Source organism: Diadema antillarum, unplaced genomic scaffold (assembly GCF_040938485.1).
Source record: "Diadema antillarum isolate AM-2024a unplaced genomic scaffold, OU_Dant_1.0 seq00000463_RagTag, whole genome shotgun sequence".
Classification (NCBI taxonomy): domain Eukaryota; kingdom Metazoa; phylum Echinodermata; class Echinoidea; order Diadematoida; family Diadematidae; genus Diadema; species Diadema antillarum.
The window spans coordinates 1775090-1792695 of NW_027271434.1; the positions used below are offsets into that span (position 1 = coordinate 1775090).

The following is a 17606-nucleotide window of genomic DNA, read 5'->3' on the forward strand; positions in this document are numbered from 1 at the left end:
GTGGCAGGAACAGCACTATTTGTGCAATTTCTTTCACAAAGAAATTAGTAATTTTGCCTATGTCTCGGAACAGATACATTTGTTTACATAATTTAAGCGAAGGCTGAAAAAGTTTTTTTTTTTTTCCCTGACCATAAATGTAACTTTACTTGTAATCGTGGTCATATATTACGAATTAGTGTGTTACCGCGGTGAACGGAATTTACACAGTTGTCTTTGAGGCTAATACCAAGGATACTTCATAGACGCTATCGATGAATAAAGCAGTGCTCGATAGCATGGTATAGTACACTCTAACATGAATGTCGTCACAGAATAGCACATTTTATTTTTTTATCCATCGACACTTTCTTTTCAACATCATCAACATCATAGCAATAATGTTTGGTCACATGATGCTGTGTAGACCAATCACTTAACAGGTTTCCATGAACGAGAGATATATAGGCTAAAGTATATAGGGCGCAACAGAGCGTGTAACGTTTTGTCATAGTAGAAAGACTATACCTACAACTCAGATTCCCAGGGCATAAGAATTACCTTTATCGTGTACAACCTGTAGCTAAGAAAAAGGGATTGAATAAGATGTAAAGGCATATTTCTCTTATCAATAGATTTTAAGGAGCCTTTGGAGAACTGTCTAGCGCATAAATGAAAAGTGTGAGTATATATATATATATATATATATATATATATATATATACATATATATATATGTATATATATATATGTACTGCGTGTATAACATAATACTAAATGTGAATATGTATGAGTGCGTATACTGAAGAACTGTGCTTATGACAGATTCTGCTGTGTATACTTGATACTCAAAAATTCATCATTCCTGGTCATGAGCGATTCGCTGCTAATTCATTCAGCAGTCTGGCAGACGAAGAGGAAAGGAAAACGAAATTGTCTGAAAGGAAACAAAGCCGTGTCGTGTTGCCATGGTAATGCACACCTTTTAAAGATGAATTAATGCAAGTGCTCCATTCCTGTCGACATCCTAAGATCGACGAGTGAACTGCGTGTGTTCAAAAGTTCCCACATTACACCGCTCAACGCGACACAGTCCATACCGAAAACGCCATGCCCGTCTTCTGCTGTTGGCCTATGTTTTATTGAGTCCTTTGAATCAAGGAAAGTGAGTGTGAAGATATTTCGCAGTCCAGTCTATTAATGTTCTGCTTACATATATATATATATATATATATATATATATATATACAGGGCCGGCGCACTGTTTTCAAAAGTGTGGGGGCCTCCCCTCCCACTGTAGTGCCTCTTACGTACTTCCGGGTTGAAAAAAGTGTGGGGGCCCAAAGTGATGACACCTTATGTATTCCTTTGTATGGTGCACAAAAGTGTGGGGGCTCGAGCCCCCACGGCCCCCACGGCTGCGCCGCCCCTGAATATATATATATATATATATATATATATATATATATATATATATATATATATATATATTTATAGATATATAGGTATATATATATAATGATATAATTATATATATACTTTTTTATTTTTTTTTTATAGAAATGACTGAGATGAATTCGTTGGAGTTTGTGACCATGACGCGCTTCTGAGTGTGTGGGACTTAACACCAAGGATTCTTTTTGTGTTCCTCCTTTCATATTCATGGCTGCGTATGTGCAAACTATTATAGAAGAACATTATACACACCTATGCACACACATACACATAAACACACACACACACACACACACACACACACACACGCACACACACACACACACACACACACGCAGATAATACAGGAAAGTCCGAAGGATGCATATCTATATAGATAAATATAATTCATTTTCTATCATTCTAAGCAATGTGTGCATCTTGTAAAGTCCACTGTGCGTATGTTTTTATTAATATTTCGTATTTTTTACAATAAAGTATGGCATCATGATTTTACCCAAGGGATTGTTTCTGGGGTTTTAACATCACCCTCCGAGAAGGCCCTGCGGTTACTATTATTATCCCAGCATTTCTATCTATCCATTTGCACGTTTTGGGTGAAGAGGGAAATTGAGGGTAACGCATTTTGAACACGGATGTAGGCACTGTTACAGTTCAAGTCGAGTAAATTTAATCTAATTGAGTTGAACTGAATTGAACTGAATTCATGTTCACTATTCTTCCTCAAAATACCATAACGGAAAATAACAAATGTAATGATCTTAAGGACACATTGGTTGAATGCAAGATGATGGGAATCTGAGGTAACGAAAGAAATCGTTTAAAAGCATGACTACATAGTTGCAAACCAAAATTGTTGCATTATCCATATGCCCTGACAAATGCCTGAGGGGAAAAAAAAAAGAAAACTGAAGTGGACACTGAAAAGTAGTACTTGCAAATTGTGCACAACTCATGAATCAACCCAATTTCTTAGAATTTCTAATGACAAAATTATCAATATAAAGTAAGTCAAATTCGAATTCAAATTCAGGACCTCCTTTTTAAAAGTCCAGAGTCTTATGGTTATACCAGGGTGCACCTTTTATTAAAGGTCCAAATAAGACAATGTAGGTAATATTTCATGTTTAATTTTCCAGTTAGAAAAAAGAAACCCACCACGTTCTGCTGTACGAATACGAGGATATTATACCGCTCACCAGCGGTAAGGAGGGGGGGGGGGGTGGGTATCATTCCATTCCTGTGTCAGAGATGGTCGCAAATTAGTTGTTTATTACCTGGAATCATGTGTCCTATTTGTTTACCTGTCAGATCGTCAGCGCACAGACGCGTAGAAAATGAGACAACAGATCAGGCAAACAAAAGTGAGAGTTATTTGTGTCTTCGCCGAACACGTCAATGTTAATAGGTTGTCCTAAAATTATTGCACAATCATTAAGCTGAGGACAGCTTCTGCCGTGTTCGGATGTCAGCATGAGGCAGCGTTATCTGTGTCCAATCTGAAACGTGGCTGCGGCTTAAATTGGGAAAATACGATAAATTGGGCTGCAGACAAACACATCGAATGAGGGGGTGGTATAAGTTGATAATAGATCTGATCATACCAAGAGAGGTTGTTAAAAATAGAATCATCAGACGGAGTCATGGGTGGGAGAAAAAAAAAACTGACATCATTGTTCAGTCAAGGAGACCGTCAGTTTGTTTTTCCTCTTGTTAAACAGAATAGTGCCGCGTACGTTCAAAGCAATAGTCTACACTGGGGCAACAAACGCATCTTTTTTTTTTCAACATAAGCATGATTCCAAGTCAATGATTGGCCACTGTTATAATCAGTTTTGGTATATAGATGTACAATATTCCCCTCGGACGATTCAATGCTGGTGTTGGAATCGCGATCTTATTAACCGTAAATAAGGGAAGGGGTGCGCCCGAGACAGGGGAAAATTTAAAGATGTATACCTGCATGCGATTCCGATATCTGTTTTACAAGGGAAAATTACGATCTTTCGACGCGACCCAATATCGCTTCATTACGGGCATTATTTTGCGCCCGGGAGCAAAATTGGAGTTGCGGTCTGTAGTCTTTATGTGCAGCCACCGACGTATATTATCCGACAGCCCTCTCTGAATAGATGAGTTATAAGAAGAATGATACACAATATCAATACCTCCATACCCCCCCCCCCCAAATATCACCTCGTCACGGGTAAGCGATAAGGATGAAAAACTGGAAGTTGTAAGACTAGCTGGAAAGAGAATGTGCGTTGATTTCTCTGCAGATATGAATGATAACACTACGTGCATTGCCGTACAGGTGAAACAATATAAGTGTGAGCAGTTGGCGTTGCGGACAAATGTAAAACATGATTTCAGCAATACATTAGGATAACCACACAACTTGTTTGTATGTTTGTTGGTTGGTTGGTTTTATATATAGACATGTATTGCATTTTATGAGAGGTCCACTATTCAAATTCAGGATCACGGTCTACCTGCTCTCTGGGAACAGAATAAACTGTACGGGAAATTATTGACCTTATGAACGGTAAAATTAAGAGTTCCGTAGGGACACATCTACACTAAATGGAAACATTAAACTCATGATCAAATCCGCACACCAAGGACATGCTACTGGGTGCTCTCTGAATCTGACAGTGTTCGCTGCACAAAGACTACGTTTTCGAAGCGTAGAGAATTATCGATTAACTTGTTGCTATGGTGAATTTTGTTGAAGCTCTGACGTCAGTAAGTAGACTCCTTATACAGCTTTTTGTTGTCTGTGTCAGTCAACGGTAGAAATTGCCTCTCTTTGTTGTACTCGTTGCAGATACTTAACGCTAAAGTCTCATATTTTGCAGAGAAGATGGACAACGATAGAACTACTCTTGATTGTATCGTAGATTTATTCATGAAAATATTGCCCCACCTCCAGCAAGAAAGATTTATTATTGCCCACGAATCTCATGTAAAGAATTTACGTACGACGGATGCTATTGCTTACATTGTTTCGTGCTTTCGCTCTTGCATTATCCTATACCTCTTGCACGCTGAACTAACATGGCATCATTTGATGCAGTTCCATCTTAATAGAGAAATTCTCAACACAGGTAATCGATCTCGGTGTATTATGAAACGGCATGTGCCGAAATCTCTGTTAACGGGAGAGCGAATTCGACGTTTACGCATGAGCTTAATTATTAGACCCACGAATCATCGATATCCTCAATCGTTATCAAATGAGCCCCATTTCGCAAATTTGTTCCTTTGGCTGGCTTACTGGGTCTACTTTTTTTAAACTTCACTGAAGCAGCAAACATGAGATTTGTCATTAAATTGGGTTCAGGTCATCGTGTGCAGAACTTACGTCTATAAAAGTAACGTTGATAATCTAAGACCTGCTCTCACAAGAACAAAGCATGATGTAAAGGTGTGTGCGTATGCACGTGTATATAGTGGACCATCAGATCACGTGTAGATTGATTAATGAGCACTATAGTAAATTGCAATGAACACTGACTATCTGTTCATAGAGTGTATGGTACGTTTGCGTGACTGTCGTAATGATATGAGCAGCATTGTATACACAGACACAAACACACGCGTGTCGCATTCTTTCTACAATTAGAGACATGCACTTTTTTGCAACCTACGATACTGGCAACTGCGCTAAGAGCCGTTATTATACTTCAGTCGTCACAACAGCATGGTTTTTGTTGATGTAATGATGGCGGTGGGCGTATAGGTATAGGCCTACCTACCTTTCGTGTTATAGAGCGAGAGGTTGTCAATGTAAATTAATGAGTCACTGAAGACCCATAAGCATAGAAATGATGACTCGTCATATTGTATGCACTGTAGGGCACATCTCCTCCTCTCCCCCCCCCCCTAAAAAAAAAGAACAAAAGTCATAGACGTAGTGATAAGATAAGTTCTCGCATCATGTATGTTTTACTAATCGTCTAGCAATCAATCATCTAGAAATCAACTTTAAGTATTTCTTGTGCATATGATGTCTTCTTTGTCCAAGATGTCTTCAGTATTGTGGCTTCCTGGCAGGAATACACCAAGAAATGAATCACTCATATGGTGTTCCATACTTTGTGAGGATACACCAAGATATGAATCACTCATATGGTGTTCCATACCTTGTAAGAATACACCAAGAAATGAATCACTCATATGGTGTTCCATACCTTGTAAGGATACACCAAGATATGAATCACTCATATGGTGTTCCATAACTTGTAAGGATACACCAAGAAATGAATCACTCATACGGTGTTCCATACCTCGTGAGGATATCGTTCATACGGTGTTCCATACCTTGTGATGATACACCAAGATATATCCTGTTACAGTTTATATTTTCATACATTATTCTCGATCGCCCTGTTTCCGTCAACTCTGTGTTACAGTCATTTCAAGTGTCGTTTTTCTACATAGAAGCATTTGATATTTAAAGAATGCAGTGTAATGCATTGACACGCAATGATATATGAGCTAATAAACAACAATACATAACAATATCTCTAATAAAAACAAATGTGTGTGTGTCTGCATTTGGCAGACGACGTGCTTGGTCTTTTCATTATTCATCTATAAAACGAATCGATGCGATTACCAAGTCATTTATCAATCTATCACCCATATCAATTATGTCGAGACGAATGATGGCATTGAAAAACCAACCTCCAAACAAACAAATTATTCAGACCGTTTGCCACTTGATAGTGAGTTTCGCGGCCATTGTGACTGGCGTGCTGTGAGACCGCATGCCAAATTGATCATATTCTTGATGGTGTGAATAGCGTGTTTTGCGTCACAAAAGTATAACTGCTCAATAACTTCATTTAGAGTGCGCACGTATATAGCTGGCGTTTTTACTGTGTGTGTGTGCTTAAAGCTGCAGTCCATTAGAATTAAATCATGCGTAAATACGTCAAATATCTATTGTGTGAGAAGTCCACACCCAATCAGTCAGTTATGCTGTAAATAGCTCCTGACTTTGATAACATAAGTCTAGTTTCCTCCGATCGTTTCCCCGAGTCATGATAAAACTGTCAATCCAGGGATGTGCATGGATCAAAATGAAATATTCTTCAGTATTTAGTTTTTGCCCAGAAGCAGCGTAAAAACGATTGCTCTCTCTGGAACTTGATGACGATTTATTGTCTATTTTCTGTAGCTTTTCACAGTTTCGCTGGGAGCGTCGTTTTCTTAATTGGTCTTGTCCAAAAGGATTATCGTATTACACCATGTATTGTGTTGCTATTAAAAACCGTGCTGTCAATCACAGTTGAACTCCAGCGGGCCATTGGTGTCCATGGGGAGTAGGTGTAAACGCAAAGTTGTAAGCAAAGCATTCTACATTTGTTGTTTTTTCCGCTGTTAAAAGAGGAGCCCATGAAACCATGTGATCCACTACAATAACACTTGTATTTACTATACGCGTCAATTTTTGCACTGCGTCCGCCATGATATGCCTCTGCGTCACACCTATGCCTATATTCTGAGTCTTCCATAATGGACCGATGTAATGACCCGTCACCTGTCCGATTCAACTGTGCATTTTGTGCGTCAGGGTTGTGTGTCCGCGCTTAAGTGTTTGTGCTCACAAACCTGTGCAAAAGGTGACTGTGCGATACTGTGTTTGGTGTGTATGTGTGTGTGTGTGTATCAGGGACCGCGGATGGGGGGGGGGGGGGGACTGGGAGCTGCAGCCTCCCCACCCCTTCCCCTTATGCATTTTAAAAATTCGGGGGAAAAATCGAATGTGCACGTGTGCCGGCATCTTTGTTTAAAAAGAAATCAACCAGGGTCGTCAACGTTTGCCAGAATTGGTAACACTTTCGATACAGACGAACTCAGACAGTTGATATCCCTTTGCCCTCACCAAATCTCTTACCATTGACTTTCGACATTCAAAGCGAACAGCGGAGCGAGCGGGGAGAGCGGGGAGAACTGGCTACTTTTGTGCCTCATCCTCGCCTCGCGCCGTTTGCTGTGACGTCAGCAAACAGTTGCCGAAATTGGACACCACAATTTCGCATTGTTGTCGGTTCGTCTTGCGTTGTGCGCACTGCCAGTTGGCCTGTTGTAAAACAACACGAGCTCAGTTGAAGGAGTACAGTCTCGTTAAAGCAAGGTGCCCCGCAGTCTTGGCAGAAGTGACTGTAACCCGACGCCACTCGACCAATCTGACAAACTGCGTCTGGGGAGGCGCCCACAACAATGCACGTGATAATTTGCGCTCTCGTGGCGGAGAGCGGATATAGGAGGGGAGGGGGAGATACGCGTATAGGACGCCTTTAGACGTCATCAAACAAAAACGGTTACAACTCAACAGGTATTTTGGTAGTGACCTCCCCCTCCTCAGAGAGATAATAATACTTTTACCTTCTCGCTTCACAGAGATTCCAACTCGCAGAGTTCATATTGATGATGATTTTCTTCTCTTCTTTTTTGTACTCACTAGCCAGATATGAATATCGAGTGTGTGGTATTGCCAGGGGTAGTGATGATAATGGAACGAACTCTCTGGGATGACGATGCTCAAAGCAAAGAGGAGACCGTTGTTAAACCAGATCATTGTATGCGCTTGTTTTGTTTTGTGTTGTTTCTTTAGTCCAATTCCCTCCCATTGTCCTTTCTAAACCCCTTTGAGTGTGCTTTGCTGATGCGGTGAGTCTGCCTCTCAAGTCTAGTGTTCAAGCACGCTAAGTGCTATCCTCTCATGTCCATGGAGCACAACGTCAATATAGGCATTTAACTTCACGTGCTTAAACCTTGACGGATACTTTCATATCTTCCCAAGATGCCCTCACTGCGTCACATCATTTTTGATAATCAATATATCAATCATTCGATGAATCATCAATCAATATGATATGATTAGTATTTTTGAACGGATATCTTTCTGCACTGGGAGTGAGTTAGACAAAATGTATAACAGCCAACGCAAGTTGAGGTGTGCCACTTGATTTCTGAAATATTACTCTTCATTCGATGAATCATTTCAATTCTTATTTGCATAATTTTCCGTTGCTTTATATCCTTCGCTCCACCCCACCCCCCTCCCTTGGAGGTCCATCTATAATCTTGAAAATTGAATCTCGGTTCTGCTTGAATGAATCGCGCGATCTTTCTCCCGATCTGTCCGTCCTATCTCATTTTTTTTTCCCTCTGCCCCACTTGACCTCACTGACGACCATGCACCTCGCTTTAATCTTGTCATATTTCATATGTTGCTGTCAATACCAGCCTCTCTGGTGTAATTAAAATCGCGGTGGATGTCGCATTTCGCTCGCCCCCAGCGAGATGCCTTCGTGTTCGATGTGAACTGAGTCGCAGCGAAATGTCGATCCGACAAAACTGTAAGATCGATGTTAAGACGTATAATGGCATATCAAAAAGTATAAAAAGTTCCTTATCTAGATCCGTTGTAATTGACTTCCGGGGGAGGGAATGCAGCGGAGCGCATTCAACATAATTCATCTTATCCAATGTATAGCCTCGCTCGCGCACATCGGTTAGACCGGAACATCTGATGCAGTCAAAATTGCATTATGGGATACGGTTCCAGCGACAATAGGATTCATCTTCTGATGTCGTGCATAAGTGCGAGTTGCGAGAGATTGACAAGCGACAGGTATTTTGGACGAAAAAAACACGGTGTTGCAGAACGCCCGTGTTTTAATAGGGAAGACGAACGAGAAAAATGTCTCGGTTGCTAGGATATGAACCCCCCATTCACCCTTGCGTGCGAAGCGTAATGCTCCAATGGGTATTAGAAAAAAAAAGGAGGATGAAGGCGCGAAATGACACTTGTGTGTGTAGGGCGTGAAGACACGCTTCTGAATAAACAAAACTCCACGTTTTACACTCTCGCGACGGGAAGAATCTAAAGGGAGAATTCACCGAAGGACCACTCTTTTTATTTTCATCTACGAAGATAAATTGATGCTATCTCTTCAAGAGGAACTTGTGATTTCAAGTCAAATGGGCATCTGATTATATCGTAGTTAAACACTACACGACCTCCTTGACCTCCAAGTAGAATGAATCAAAATCAACATAGACCTAATTTATGACAAGATATCGATCTTGTCATATCAGTTAGCCAGTATTAGCGATGATGAGCTCAATTCATGAAAAGTATCATCAATTTTTAGGACCGATTTGTAAGTAAGTCGTGTTCTGCCGACGTCGTAAATCGCTTCACCCAACACACTTGCTGCAAGTTACGAACTACATTAACTTTGCCCTTCTCGCCTCCAGACATTAAATTAACTTATAAGTTAAACACACACACGCACACACACACACACACACACACACATGCACACGCACGCACGCATGCAAAAAAGAATGCCAAGCAATTATGTATGGCCTCAAATTCAGCAACAAAGATCAAACTGCAGTATTAATCTAATCGAGTGGAGGCGGTGTGTAGGAAGCTGACCACGATTAATTTGTGCGATGGGCAATCCATCGTAATTTCCTGCTGTATCTTGTCACCCCAGACAGAGCCGTAGTGAAACAGTAAACCAGGCTCGGCGCCGAGGTTTACTCGGAAACTCCCGTTCGGGTCACGAGCCGGAAGTACTTATTATGTTCCTCATCCATGCTGTGCCCATCAACAGAGCACTGGCGGACCACTGTCGGATACCTCCAGGCCTTGTAGGACTTGATAATTGCGTGTAAAACAGATAGCGAAACAATACAGCTGTACTCTAAAGACAAAAACAGAGCGATACTTGCCAATTTCTCAATACAACGACGTGCAGTTAAACGCTATACAGCAGGCAGGAGGAAAGGGTGGAAATAAAGTTCATGAAGAAAAAGAGTACATGAAAGAACTCAAGGAGGATATGAACATGAGAGAGGGAGAGAGAATGCGAGATGGAAAACGGCTGGTTGATCGTCATCATCGTCGGAGTCATAACGTCTCCGTGCGTGCCGACAGACTACAAACCCGCCACGATTAAAGGCTGAGCGGGACGGCCCGTCGCAGGAATGTTTGGATGGTCGGACGCCGGGGGAATGCGTCATACGGCGTTAATCATCGAGTCCGTGGCGGAACGCAGATTTGTATTGCGCGGATCACTAGGGTTCGGCGATGACAACGGAGATTTTGTATTTTGAAGAGGGGATGGGCACATTGTAGGTTGTTTTTGGATGCTTTTTGTTTGACCTATCATTCCGTGGAAAAGTTCAACTTCTTCACTCCATAGACTACACAGTCATTAAGATTTGCACTTTCGGTTCGCTTCTGCCAGTCTGCCATTCTTGCCACCCTTCTTCAAGTTTTTTATTCTCAAATTGTTACCAATCATTTTTACTCATTGATAGACGATATAGTTGAAAGGTGTGGTATCATTTTTTTACGTGTTTACGATGATTCATAATCTTATGAAGCATGAGAATGACTACAGGTGTTCTCTAGATGTATTCCGTCATTCAGTAGCTGTGATAAAAGACAGAAAAAAAAACAACTTAACAACATTCAAGGTGAACTTTCGAAAGAAAGATTACTTTACCTGCCTTGATTTATTGTACAGATTTTGTTGTTCAGAAATATAAAGTTACAATTCTGACGTTTTCCTGAGCAGTGATTCATGCAGGTGATTATGACGAGTCAAAAAAAAGATACACGTATATATATATATATATATATATATACTCCGTTGAAGACGTAAATTTGACGAATTTTCGCCCATAGGGCTTTGTCAAGTCAATACATTTGACACTTTATTTTGAAGCAGATCAAAATAAAAGATGCGTCGTCACTGTGATGGTAGCGCGTCCATAACAAGATGCGCACAAACACAAAAAGCGCACAAGGGCGCACATAGACAAATAGCGCACAAGGTAGGACGTCACAAAGAAAACTAGGAAGGTAAGGAAAATACAAGAAGCGTACAAAATAGGACGTCACAAAGAACAAAGAGAAAGCACGTCACAAAGCAAGGAGGTAGAAAATTGCAGATGAGAGAGAGAGAAAGAGAGAGAGGGAGAAGGAAACGAAGATAAAAAAGAAGGATTATTCCCTAACGGAGAAAGAACGGAAAGAAACATTCAGTCCATTGGGGTGAAGGCAGCCGAGGCGATAGATTAGTTGCTCTTCTCGTAGTTTGCGGATTTCGTCTGGGCCATTATGACAGGTCGTCATTACACCGATCTTCAGGTGGTTGATGGTGTGCCCGGGCCGGTTGAAGTGCTGGGCCACTGGAAGTCCCGGTGTATTGAGCCTTACTGATCGGAGGTGTTCGGTTGCGCGGTCTGCTAGTCTCCGTTTCGTCTCACCTATGTACATCTTGTGGCAGGCTGTACAAGTGATCGCGTAGACCACATTCTCAACGGTACAGGTGAACCGATCGCGAACAACCCAGGTGTATTTAGGACCTTTGATGTGTGCTGCCCTATCCACATGGCTACATGTGTTGCACCTTCTCCTTCCACAGGGATGGGTACCGCATTCCAAATCTGCTTCTGACTGTGCCTGGACCTTCAACCCCGTGTGGACCAACAGATCCCGTAGACTCCGGTCCTTCTTGTATGCTACGAGAGGAGGCTCTTTGAAGATTTCCTTGGTGGATGCATCTTCCTGTAAGATGTGTGTGTTGTCCATAATGGTAGAAACGAGCTTTTGCGTTGATGGGTGATATGTCAACACTAGTGGTACTCTGTCGCTGTTACGTTGTCTCCTCGGTTCCAGGGCTTCTTGCCGGCTCAAGCTAGACACTTTTCTTGTCGCCTTCTTGACAACCTGTTCAGGGTAGCCACGCCGTTCAAAGAAACCGGCCATTTCACGCGATTTCTGTTGGAAGTCTTCATCATCACTGCAGAGACGGCGGAGTCTAGTGAGTTGGGAGAACGGTATTGAGCGTTTGCAGCTGGGTGGGTGAGATGATGAGTAGTTCAGATAGCAATGCGCATCAGTAGGCTTGTAGTGTACGCTTGTCTTTATTCGATCTCCTTCTAGGCTGAGTTCAATGTCCAGGAATGCGATCGAGTCAGCGGAAATTTCATGTGTGAATTTCAGTGAGTTATGGAAGTTGTTGAAGTGGTTGATCAGCTCATTCAGGTGTTCGAGGGAGCAGGATGCAACTCCGACGTAGTCGTCGATGTACCTCTTTAGAAGCAGCGGTTTGGGGCCTTGGAAACTCCTTATAATTTGCTCCTCGATGAAACCTATGAAAAGGCAGGCGTACGAAGGGCCCATTTTAGTTCCCATGGCAACTCCCTTCTTCTGATGGTAGAAATTTCCATTGAACTGGAAGGTGGAAAGTCCCAGCACTAGCTCCGCAAGACGCAGGATGGTGGTGTCATCTGGCCGGTCAGGAGACGGGAACTTCCGCAAGAAATGCTGTATTGCCTGTAGGCCCTCCTTCTGAGGGATATTAGTGTAGAGAGAAGAAACATCCATGGTAAACAGATATTGGGGGCCTTGTGCTGAGAGCTTCAGAGTTTCAAAGATACGGAGGGCGTCCGAAGAGTCCTTCACGTATGTATCCAGCTGTGCAACAAGAGGGGAGAGTATGCCATCTAGGTATTGGCTTATCAGCTCCGTCGGGCATCCTATGGTAGAAACTATTGGTCTGCCGGGGTTTCCCTCTTTGTGGATTTTAGGAAGAAGGTAGAAGGTTGGAACGCGAGGGGACTTTTGACAAAGGTTCGATGCCGATGATGGGAGAGCGTTACTCCTGATAAGATCCGTAACTGTGTCTTTAACGATCTGGTTATGATCGCTTGTTGGATCCCTGTCTACCTTTTCATAGAAAGTTGGATTGTTTAGTTGACGCTCAGCCTCGGCGATGTATAAGTCACGTCGCCATACGACGACGGCTCCTCCTTTGTCGGCCGGTTTTATGATGTAGTTGGTGTTCTTCCTCAGGGACTTGAGCGCTTTTTCTTCCTTCTCAGTGATGTTAGTTCGAGACTGAGTACAGGATGAGTGTACGTTGTTGACATCCATCCTACATTTACTGATAAAGCGATCGAGATTGGGGTTCTCACCTTCAGATGGAGTCCAAGTAGAACGCTTCGGTTGTAGAGATTCAAACGATGGACATGATGGTTGTTGGGTAAGATCTGCTGAGTCATTTGTTCCACGGTCAGCTTGATCAGTTTCACTATTCTTATGAGCAAAGTGTGCTTTTAGCCGCAGACGACGTGCGAAGCTCTCGAAGTCACGTCGCACCTCGAAATCATTCACAGATTTCCGTTTAGGAACGAATGTCAAGCCTCTCGAAAGAAGAGCGCGTTCACCTTCATCAAGCTGTAGATCCTCAGGAATCGTTACAACTAGACGATGAGACGAAGGTTTGCTTTCATCAGAAATAACGTGCTCTTGTGTCCCATTCGCACTCTCTTTGATACTGTGATGTTCGGCATTAGTGTCAGAAAGTCGATTAGCCCCGGGGTAGAACAAGGAAGAGAGTTTCTTATTTTTGTGGAACTGAAGGCAAGTGTAGTACTCACGATTGCAGTCATGTATGAAAGTCCGGATGTATGAAAGCTGGTCTAGACAGCATAGTTGTCGGAGTAGATTGTTCTCCCTGTTCATCTCGAGGCTGTGATGTTGTATCTCACGTTGGAATGATTGAATTGCAAGTCTCATCAGACGGCGAGAGCATTGCTGCAGGTTGAAGTTGATCGTAGCGTCGCTTATCCTGCCAAGACATGGACGGGTGGGGATGCGAAAACCAGTGGGTATGACATGTTGACGAAGACACGTAGTAACAAAATTGCGATGACTGCAAAACCTGGACTTAGCAAGGGTTGACTTCGCAAGAGAGAAGGCACAGGTGTGGATATGATCATCGAAGACATCGAGATAGTTGTTCAAGCTTCTTCGAATTCTTTGTAGCAAAACAGTTGGATGACGCATAGTGATGGAAAGGTGCAGAGATTCTCATAAATGAATAACAGCAAATAATAGTTTCTGCTCGGAGTCATAAGAAAGTATAGATTCACAACAGTAGGTCAATATAAACTCCGTTGAAGACGTAAATTTGACGAATTTTCGCCCATAGGGCTTTGTCAAGTCAATACATTTGACACTTTATTTTGAAGCAGATCAAAATAAAAGATGCGTCGTCACTGTGATGGTAGCGCGTCCATAACAAGATGCGCACAAACACAAAAAGCGCACAAGGGCGCACATAGACAAATAGCGCACAAGGTAGGACGTCACAAAGAAAACTAGGAAGGTAAGGAAAATACAAGAAGCGTACAAAATAGGACGTCACAAAGAACAAAGAGAAAGCACGTCACAAAGCAAGGAGGTAGAAAATTGCAGATGAGAGAGAGAGAAAGAGAGAGAGGGAGAAGGAAACGAAGATAAAAAAGAAGGATTATTCCCTAACGGAGAAAGAACGGAAAGAAACATTCAGTCCATTGGGGTGAAGGCAGCCGAGGCGATAGATTAGTTGCTCTTCTCGTAGTTTGCGGATTTCGTCTGGGCCATTATGACAGGTCGTCATTACACCGATCTTCAGGTGGTTGATGGTGTGCCCGGGCCGGTTGAAGTGCTGGGCCACTGGAAGTCCCGGTGTATTGAGCCTTACTGATCGGAGGTGTTCGGTTGCGCGGTCTGCTAGTCTCCGTTTCGTCTCACCTATGTACATCTTGTGGCAGGCTGTACAAGTGATCGCGTAGACCACATTCTCAACGGTACAGGTGAACCGATCGCGAACAACCCAGGTGTATTTAGGACCTTTGATGTGTGCTGCCCTATCCACATGGCTACATGTGTTGCACCTTCTCCTTCCACAGGGATGGGTACCGCATTCCAAATCTGCTTCTGACTGTGCCTGGACCTTCAACCCCGTGTGGACCAACAGATCCCGTAGACTCCGGTCCTTCTTGTATGCTACGAGAGGAGGCTCTTTGAAGATTTCCTTGGTGGATGCATCTTCCTGTAAGATGTGTGTGTTGTCCATAATGGTAGAAACGAGCTTTTGCGTTGATGGGTGATATGTCAACACTAGTGGTACTCTGTCGCTGTTACGTTGTCTCCTCGGTTCCAGGGCTTCTTGCCGGCTCAAGCTAGACACTTTTCTTGTCGCCTTCTTGACAACCTGTTCAGGGTAGCCACGCCGTTCAAAGAAACCGGCCATTTCACGCGATTTCTGTTGGAAGTCTTCATCATCACTGCAGAGACGGCGGAGTCTAGTGAGTTGGGAGAACGGTATTGAGCGTTTGCAGCTGGGTGGGTGAGATGATGAGTAGTTCAGATAGCAATGCGCATCAGTAGGCTTGTAGTGTACGCTTGTCTTTATTCGATCTCCTTCTAGGCTGAGTTCAATGTCCAGGAATGCGATCGAGTCAGCGGAAATTTCATGTGTGAATTTCAGTGAGTTATGGAAGTTGTTGAAGTGGTTGATCAGCTCATTCAGGTGTTCGAGGGAGCAGGATGCAACTCCGACGTAGTCGTCGATGTACCTCTTTAGAAGCAGCGGTTTGGGGCCTTGGAAACTCCTTATAATTTGCTCCTCGATGAAACCTATGAAAAGGCAGGCGTACGAAGGGCCCATTTTAGTTCCCATGGCAACTCCCTTCTTCTGATGGTAGAAATTTCCATTGAACTGGAAGGTGGAAAGTCCCAGCACTAGCTCCGCAAGACGCAGGATGGTGGTGTCATCTGGCCGGTCAGGAGACGGGAACTTCCGCAAGAAATGCTGTATTGCCTGTAGGCCCTCCTTCTGAGGGATATTAGTGTAGAGAGAAGAAACATCCATGGTAAACAGATATTGGGGGCCTTGTGCTGAGAGCTTCAGAGTTTCAAAGATACGGAGGGCGTCCGAAGAGTCCTTCACGTATGTATCCAGCTGTGCAACAAGAGGGGAGAGTATGCCATCTAGGTATTGGCTTATCAGCTCCGTCGGGCATCCTATGGTAGAAACTATTGGTCTGCCGGGGTTTCCCTCTTTGTGGATTTTAGGAAGAAGGTAGAAGGTTGGAACGCGAGGGGACTTTTGACAAAGGTTCGATGCCGATGATGGGAGAGCGTTACTCCTGATAAGATCCGTAACTGTGTCTTTAACGATCTGGTTATGATCGCTTGTTGGACTCTTCGGACGCCCTCCGTATCTTTGAAACTCTGAAGCTCTCAGCACAAGGCCCCCAATATCTGTTTACCATGGATGTTTCTTCTCTCTACACTAATATCCCTCAGAAGGAGGGCCTACAGGCAATACAGCATTTCTTGCGGAAGTTCCCGTCTCCTGACCGGCCAGATGACACCACCATCCTGCGTCTTGCGGAGCTAGTGCTGGGACTTTCCACCTTCCAGTTCAATGGAAATTTCTACCATCAGAAGAAGGGAGTTGCCATGGGAACTAAAATGGGCCCTTCGTACGCCTGCCTTTTCATAGGTTTCATCGAGGAGCAAATTATAAGGAGTTTCCAAGGCCCCAAACCGCTGCTTCTAAAGAGGTACATCGACGACTACGTCGGAGTTGCATCCTGCTCCCTCGAACACCTGAATGAGCTGATCAACCACTTCAACAACTTCCATAACTCACTGAAATTCACACATGAAATTTCCGCTGACTCGATCGCATTCCTGGACATTGAACTCAGCCTAGAAGGAGATCGAATAAAGACAAGCGTACACTACAAGCCTACTGATGCGCATTGCTATCTGAACTACTCATCATCTCACCCACCCAGCTGCAAACGCTCAATACCGTTCTCCCAACTCACTAGACTCCGCCGTCTCTGCAGTGATGATGAAGACTTCCAACAGAAATCGCGTGAAATGGCCGGTTTCTTTGAACGGCGTGGCTACCCTGAACAGGTTGTCAAGAAGGCGACAAGAAAAGTGTCTAGCTTGAGCCGGCAAGAAGCCCTGGAACCGAGGGAGACAACGTAACAGCGACAGAGTACCACTAGTGTTGACATATCACCCATCAACGCAAAAGCTCGTTTCTACCATTATGGACAACACACACATCTTACAGGAAGATGCATCCACCAAGGAAATCTTCAAAGAGCCTCCTCTCGTAGCATACAAGAAGGACCGGAGTCTACGGGATCTGTTGGTCCACACGGGGTTGAAGGTCCAGGCACAGTCAGAAGCAGATTTGGAATGCGGTACCCATCCCTGTGGAAGGAGAAGGTGCAACACATGTAGCCATGTGGATAGGGCAGCACACATCAAAGGT

General features: G+C 43.4%; 2 protein-coding genes across 2 annotated transcripts; one reads left to right on the top strand and one right to left on the bottom strand.

Annotated features, from left to right (window-relative positions):
- Nucleotides 1-14792: 14792 nt before the first annotated feature.
- Nucleotides 14793-16178, bottom strand: LOC139733236 (uncharacterized). Its single transcript, XM_071644074.1, has one exon. The coding sequence runs from the start codon at nucleotides 16176-16178 to the stop codon at nucleotides 14793-14795; it is 1386 nt and encodes a 461-aa protein (XP_071500175.1).
- A 401-nt stretch (nucleotides 16179-16579) lies between these two features.
- On the top strand, nucleotides 16580-17314 carry LOC139733237 (uncharacterized). Its single transcript, XM_071644075.1, has one exon. The coding sequence runs from the start codon at nucleotides 16580-16582 to the stop codon at nucleotides 17312-17314; it is 735 nt and encodes a 244-aa protein (XP_071500176.1).
- Nucleotides 17315-17606: the final 292 nt, after the last annotated feature.

Coding starts and splice junctions, on each gene's coding strand:
- LOC139733237 (XM_071644075.1), top strand. CDS start 16,580: ATGGATGTTTCTTCTCTCTACACTAATATCCCTCAGAAGGAGGGCCTA.
- LOC139733236 (XM_071644074.1), bottom strand. CDS start 16,178: ATGGATGTTTCTTCTCTCTACACTAATATCCCTCAGAAGGAGGGCCTA.